Below are 6725 nucleotides of genomic sequence, written 5' to 3' on the forward strand. Positions count from 1 at the left end.
TTCACGAAATCATTCAGGGATTTCGCTGCTATCTGAATACATTTTCGAGAATATATGCGCAGAATTTTAGATCAGATTTTCTTTGATTCTCATTCTTTCTCTCTTGTGCGTTTAATTTTTTTTTACGCAAACCAATGACTCTACATTATTGAATGGAACCAAAAGTGTTCTATTTTTCGTGTAACAAAAATGATTTTCCTTATACTATATTTATGATTTTTTTGTGGAAAATTTTGAATTTAATATTATAATGTGGTTATCAATAGGTACTACAATTGCTGGAAAAAGTTTATTATCGTGACAAGTATTACATCATCGTAAGTTCTAGGAGAATTTTTATATGATTAAGTATTATTAATCGATAAATTTTATATCTATTGCTCTAGTAATAACTTTTGTTGGTAATATATACTATATAAAGTAGACATGACAAATTTAAAATGACTTTGTTCTATTATTATAACATTGTAACAAATTATGTTTGTAGAGAGGTTATTTTCTTTTATTCCTGAATAATCTTAGAAACATAAAATACAATAAATATATTAATATAATTATTTTTCTTTTATTAGTTTTATGAATTGTTTGGATTTTAATTTCCAATAAATATCAATGAGATATGCAGCATCAAGTTAAACAAAAGCATCAGCAATTCTTACTACATAAGTACAACTACAGTGGATTTAATCGTGTCATAAATCTACAAGATGTCTGCAGTAGAAACACCACATTTGATTCGCACTATAGAATGGGATATGATGGACAAGACAAAGTTCTTTCCATTGAGCATGCTTTCATCATTTTCTGTACGCTGTTGCTTATATCCCTTAACAGTAATTAAAACTCGTTTACAAGTTCAAAGGCACAACTATATGTATAATGGTAAATTTTGAAATAAAATAAAATTTTAAAAATTAAGATAATAAATATCGTTTTCTTTCAGGAATGATAGATGCTTGTAAAAAGATTTATAAAATTGAAGGTATAAGTGGATTATATCGAGGATTTTGGATAAGTTCTATACAAATTGTATCTGGTGTTTTTTATGTATCTACATATGAAGGTGTGCGTTACATACTTAGACAAAATGATGTTATCGGTAATATAGATTCTAGAGTCAAATCATTAATTGCTGGTGGAGCTGCTAGTTTGGTAGGCCAAACAATAGTAGTCCCTTTTGATATTTTAAGTCAGCACTTAATGGTGCTTGGGATCAACAATAAACAAGGAAAATACACAGATAAGGTAAATATATATACATATATATATATATAAAAATATAAAAGAATGTTTTGTTATTAATATGTAATTTATAGATGGGTATGAATCCATTGGGCTTAATTCTTGAACCAGGAAAATCTCGTGCACAGATTTCAATAGATATTATCAAATCAATTTATCAAAGAGATGGATATAGAGGTTTTTATAGAGGATATTGTGCATCATTATGCGCTTATGTTCCTAATAGTGCCCTTTGGTGGGGATTATATACGTCATACCAAGGTAATTGCTTTGAAACAAAAACATGAAAATTAAGATAATAATTTTCTTTTTTTTGTTGATAGAAGAGCTTGTAAGATTGTTTCCAGAATGGGTTTCTCATTTGTTTATTCAAGCAGTTGCTGGTACATTAGGAGGATTTACCACCACAATTATTACAAATCCTTTAGATATTGTACGAGCAAGGTTACAAGTACAAAGATTAGATAGTATGTTTAGTGCATTCAAAGTTCTTTGGGTGGAAGAAAAGTTGCAGATGTTTACAAAGGGACTTTCCGCCCGTCTTGTACAGTCTGCTAGTTTTAGTTTCTCAATAATTCTAGGATATGAAACTATTAAAAGATTCAGTATAGTTGAGGAGTACAAAAATTGTATTAGATGGTGAATTTTCTAAACTTATTTGTTGTAAAATAATGTTTTCTGCCATGCATTTTTCAATAATTTCTGTTGTATTATACACAGAAATAAATAATTACGCACCAAAGAGAAAAGAATGAGATCAATTCATAGTGATCAATTCTCTAAATTGTTTTAATAATAGTACATTTAATACATGAAATATAAAATGTAAATATAATACAAAATATATGGAAAAGTTTATTTTAAATAATAAATAATAATTAATTATAAATTTTAAAGAGAATATAATTGTTAATCGATATTTATATTCTTTCCTACTGTTTTAGCACCTAAATTTTTTCTTAATAGTTTTAAAGGAATAATTTTTATTTGATAAAATCATTGTTTTCATAAAAAATTTATAATGTAATAAAAAATAGATATATTGCTGTGATAAAATACAATAAATAGAAATATCTTTTTATGATAAACTGAAATAAATAAAATGAATAAATTTATTAATTGTATTAATAATAATATTCAATTGTATTAAAATAAATAGATAAACGAAATGAATGAAGAATAAATAATATTTTTTTATTTCAATTTTATTATAAAGGACAATATACTGATAGACACATTTTTGTTGAAGGTATTTAAGTGATTTTGACAATATGATTCTTGTACATGAATTGATACTCTTTATTTTCGCATTATGTATCTTAAAAATTAAATATACAATAGGATTCCATTTCTTCATATTTTTTATACTTTATATTCATTTTTATGTACAGGCCAAGAAAATTTTTAATCTACGCAGTATATACGCGAATTATACACGCATTCACATTCTCATTGTTTATTACGTATGTATAATAATTTAATAATACATTTGTCAGATGTAAATAAGTTTCCATCTTGTAGTTTTAAAAAGCATTCAGTTTTCAAATAACAAAAATTGCATGTACATATAGAAATATTCTGTGAAAAACAATATTTCCAATAAAAAGTATTATATATATTAATTAACAATTTATTATTTTTCATGCATTCTTAATACAGCAGAAATATATACTTGAATGATGTAATATAAGTAGAAAGTTATAAATAGCATTTAAATTGGACGCATTAATTTTTTTTGTACGTGTAAAGCGCCCTCTATTGAAAGCTATAGAAAACAATAGTTTCAGGATCGAAGTTTATGATTTTCTTTTTCAATGGTTTTTGTTTAGACTTAATATTAATATTAATAATCAAATCGATAATTTTTCTTTTTTCTTTCGTTTTCATAAAAACATAACGTAACAATTTTTGTAAATTATTATTTTTTTTTAATTAATTTTTTGTGTATTAACGAATTTGAAATATTAAAGTATATATTTAATATTTAGAAAGATTAGATAAATATTAACCAATTACGTGTCATTTTTTTAAACAAATATTACAATTTTGAAATGTTTTGAAAAAAATTTTGAAAGCATTCCAGATATAATTTATTAATAAAAGCAAAATCTGCGTTGGATAAAAGAACCGACTTTGTTGATTTGAAATTCAAAGTCATTTGTTTATTATTTCTTTTTTTTTTTTTTTTTTTTTACTACATCATTTTTCATCGTGTATTGAGATTTTAATTTTACATGCAAAATTGATAAGTTAGCTAAAACGTAATTGTCAATGAACACCAAATGTTTAATCAAATTTTTTTGCAATTTTTACCGAGATAGGATTATTGAATTGATGTATTTTTATTCGAGGAAACGTTTGTATATATTCGTATTGATACACACTTTGTTACAATGTCTCATACATATATGTATACGTTTCACATAAGTTAATTTCACAGTGTCCTAATATTTACAATTGCGCGATAATTGTTTTATGTACAACAAGAAATGCTTACGTTAAGATAATCTTGATAAAATAAATAATCATTCTGTAAAAATATCCGCCATTGATAGTAGAACGAGATGACATCTGCCTATCGAATAAAGATTGTCCAATACAATAATTTATTACTTTTTGCTGTTAATTTTCAATTAGATGATATTAGAAAAACAAATAGAAGTATTTAAATTAACAATTTTTATGATAAATATAATTTGATCAATTGATATCTTAAATTGAACTAACCAATTTTTTTTTTTTTTCAGAAATTGGCAATCAATGCGAATGAATTCGTTATCCAATTTATAATTTATAATTTTGTTATTTTATTCTTCTTATTAAGTTACAACGGTCTTGGTGCGCTACTCATTCTCCATCGTATAATCTTGTTGGAAATAAAGAAAAATTGATTTGGCTATCAGTTTCGTTTCGCAAAGTTTCGTTCGACGACGACTTGACAAAAATATTTTTCTGCCGTTTGTAAGTATTATACGATCGCATTTGTGATAACTTTAGCTTAACTTTAGCATCTAAACTGTACGTGCGTTTGCGAATCGTAACGATTTTCTTTGCGTCTCTCGTGTACGTATTTAACGATTAACGGTGACTGGAAGAACATTACGCTCGTGCGATATTGGAAAATATAATTTTTTTCCCCGTGGAGAACACACGTATTATTTTCTCAAAATAATACATATTTTTTTCACTCGTTCCTTTCATCTTCTCTTTCCCCATTGACAGTCAATTTCGAATAATATATATATATATATATATTTACCGCGTCATTTTAACTTTGCGTATGACTTTTTCAGTTTCGCGTAACCGGCTGTCAATGCATCGACACGAGAGATCGCCGTTTCCTGGAAACTCGGAGAGAGAGAACCAATTCCATGTATTCGGAGTTGCCGAACATTTCGATCGTCAGTCTTTTGAACGTGCAACGTGGAAAGCGGGAACGTATTTTCGTAGATCGTAGACTTTTTCCTTTCCTTTTTCTCGTTTCTTGAAATTCGATTCGGAAAAGCGGTAATCGTATCGAAACGAAACGGTTAGACAATTCGTTGGAGAAGAAAGTAAAGGATAACTCGGTTAGATACTCTCGTTCGCGCATCACCAGATCGTTTTACGATTTCGTGTACGAAGGTTTTTCGCTAAAAGTAGCTACAAAGTATCTCGAAGGTATCCGAAACGTAAAAACGGTAACGAGCTATCGGCCGAGCTCGGTTTACGGTCTTTCCCGCGATTCGATTTTCTCTAAATCCTTCGTCATATAGGATGTACAAAACGCGAATACTACTTTTTCTCTATGTACAAGAAATAACAGGCTATTTATACCGATCGCTGTGTGCCCCTGAACAATGAATTTCACAAAAACCAATTTCAACTGTTAATTTAATTATTCCAATTAAATATAAATCTAACAAACTTTTGCTTCTTAATTTTCACCATTATTTCAACATCATTTCACTTGTAACCGAATCTACGAATTCTCGATCAAATTTTTTAATGAACACGATTGAAAAAAAACTATCTTACAAAAATTTTTATCAATAAAAAGAAGAAGAAGGATCGATCTAACAACAAAGGGGCACACAATAACAGGTACAAATATCCCGGTTTGGGGCGTCCCGGGTCGCGCGTGACGCTTCTTCGTGGTCCACTTTTCGTCACCGGTGTTAAAAAGCTCGACGATAAGGAAGCACGACGCATGTCCTCGATTCGTCTAGTCGGAAGCACACACACACACACACACGCGCGCGCGCGCGCGCACGCTCACACACGCATAGACGGAGGGAGGAGGCGATGTTGGATCACCTCGGAGATCTGGAATCTGTGCATTTCCGAGTGGAAATTCGCGACACGATTCCTCGAGAAGCGAGCCTACAATCACGTGTCACGGAAACGGATAGCGCGCTCTCGTCGAGGCCCAGACCGGGCCCCCGTGTGACGTCACATCCCGCCGCTGGGTAGCACGCTTCCGGCACCGTCGCTGCTCTGGCTCACGCTGCTGTAACTCACGCGGCTCGCCTCGCCGCTCGTACCCGCCCCGGAAATATACTGTAATCACAAACAATTTTACAATTCTCAACAAATATTTATTCGTAAGAGGGAAAGATTCGGTTTCATCGGTCTGTGCGCGGTCTATGTACAGAGTATGTACAGGTAGAAAAATTGATTGGAACGTGATCGAGTTGGTCGTAATCCGGTGTTAAATTAGAATAGGTGCCTGTATTTTTTTCCCTCTGCCCTCTAAAGCCTGGAAAATATCTCTCTCTCTCTCTTTCTCTTTCGCTCTCTCTTTCTCCCTTCTTGGAAAACCCGGTTTTTCGAGATAGCCTAGTGAAATATTTTTAGTAGCGGTTGGCGAACGTTACCTGGAAAACTTTGCATAAAAATCGTTAGGAATATCGTATGTGTAAGTATTATAATAAATTAGTCGGTCGAGAGAGAGGGTGAATCGCTTTTAGGAGTTCGAGTTCTTTGTCGTGGATACTGGAACAGATAGTGGAGGCGAGGAGGATGGGGGATTTAAAGGGAATGAAAAAGAAGAAAAAAAAAAAAAAATATCAAACGATGACGCAACGATCTTGTCGGTTAATGCTTTTCGTGCATTAGAACGAATTATCTTGCATCGTTCGACTCGTGTTACCCGCGGACGCTATATTTTGCTCATAATACTGCGCATATCATCTGTTTTTCCACAATCCTATCATGTGTTTTATCGGCCAGCTGTATACGATCTTTATCTCTTCATCGGCTTTTATGCATATCGTATATCGTGTATCACAGATGGCCTACCCCTTTCGTTGGACAAATTAGACAAATTTTCGCCCCCTTTGCTCGAGAAAGGGGGGTGAGGATCGAATCTTTTCCTCGCGAACTTTTGTCCAAAAAAACTTTGAAAACAAACTTTTATCCTCGTATTTCCACCTTTTTGAACCTTTGCTTATCGAATTGCAACAACTTCCTCCTGTTTTTCTTTTCACTTTTCCTCTTGAAAT

General features: G+C 31.2%; 2 protein-coding genes across 7 annotated transcripts in view; one reads left to right on the forward strand and one right to left on the reverse strand.

Moving 5' to 3' along the window:
• Positions 1–2431, forward strand: LOC100868930 (solute carrier family 25 member 44). 3 transcript variants are annotated; one of them, XM_086902450.1, is made up of 6 exons: positions 14–180; positions 267–317; positions 573–882; positions 944–1245; positions 1317–1503; positions 1566–2431. In XM_086902450.1, exons 3-6 carry the CDS (start codon positions 708–710, stop codon positions 1883–1885), a joined length of 984 nt encoding a protein of 327 aa, XP_086758576.1. In that variant the 5' UTR covers positions 14–180; positions 267–317; positions 573–707; the 3' UTR covers positions 1886–2431. The 3 variants fall into 3 exon arrangements, with proteins under 3 accessions (XP_003696108.1, XP_086758576.1, XP_012345048.1); XM_003696060.3 differs by having other exon boundaries at positions 1–317; XM_012489594.3 differs by having other exon boundaries at positions 64–491.
• Dop1R2 (dopamine receptor 2) overlaps positions 2427–6725 on the reverse strand; it is a 59327-nt gene continuing 55028 nt past the window's right edge. For 3 of the 4 annotated variants that reach the window (XR_015290548.1, XM_086902448.1, XM_012489589.3), the window contains one exon: positions 2427–5781. Coding sequence is in view for 3 of the 4 variants with exons in the window: in XM_086902448.1 (XP_086758574.1) it covers positions 5674–5781 (108 nt within the window). In the remaining variant the exon portion in view is untranslated. The remainder of the gene's footprint in view (positions 5782–6725) is intronic. The other variant, XM_086902449.1, reaches the window with a different exon arrangement.

The sequence above is a fragment of the Apis florea genome, unplaced genomic scaffold (assembly GCF_048593485.1).
Source record: "Apis florea isolate Af1SG1 unplaced genomic scaffold, ASM4859348v1 contig_2272_pilon, whole genome shotgun sequence".
NCBI lineage: Eukaryota > Metazoa > Arthropoda > Insecta > Hymenoptera > Apidae > Apis > Apis florea.

Excerpts from the sequence above, each read along its gene's own strand:
- LOC100868930 (XM_003696060.3), top strand. The coding sequence starts at position 708 with ATGTCTGCAGTAGAAACACCACATTTGATTCGCACTATAGAATGGGAT. Across the intron at positions 1,246-1,316 it reads AAGGAAAATACACAGATAAG|ATGGGTATGAATCCATTGGG; the intron begins GTAAATATATAT and ends TGTAATTTATAG. Across the intron at positions 1,504-1,565 it reads ATTATATACGTCATACCAAG|AAGAGCTTGTAAGATTGTTT; the intron begins GTAATTGCTTTG and ends TTTTGTTGATAG.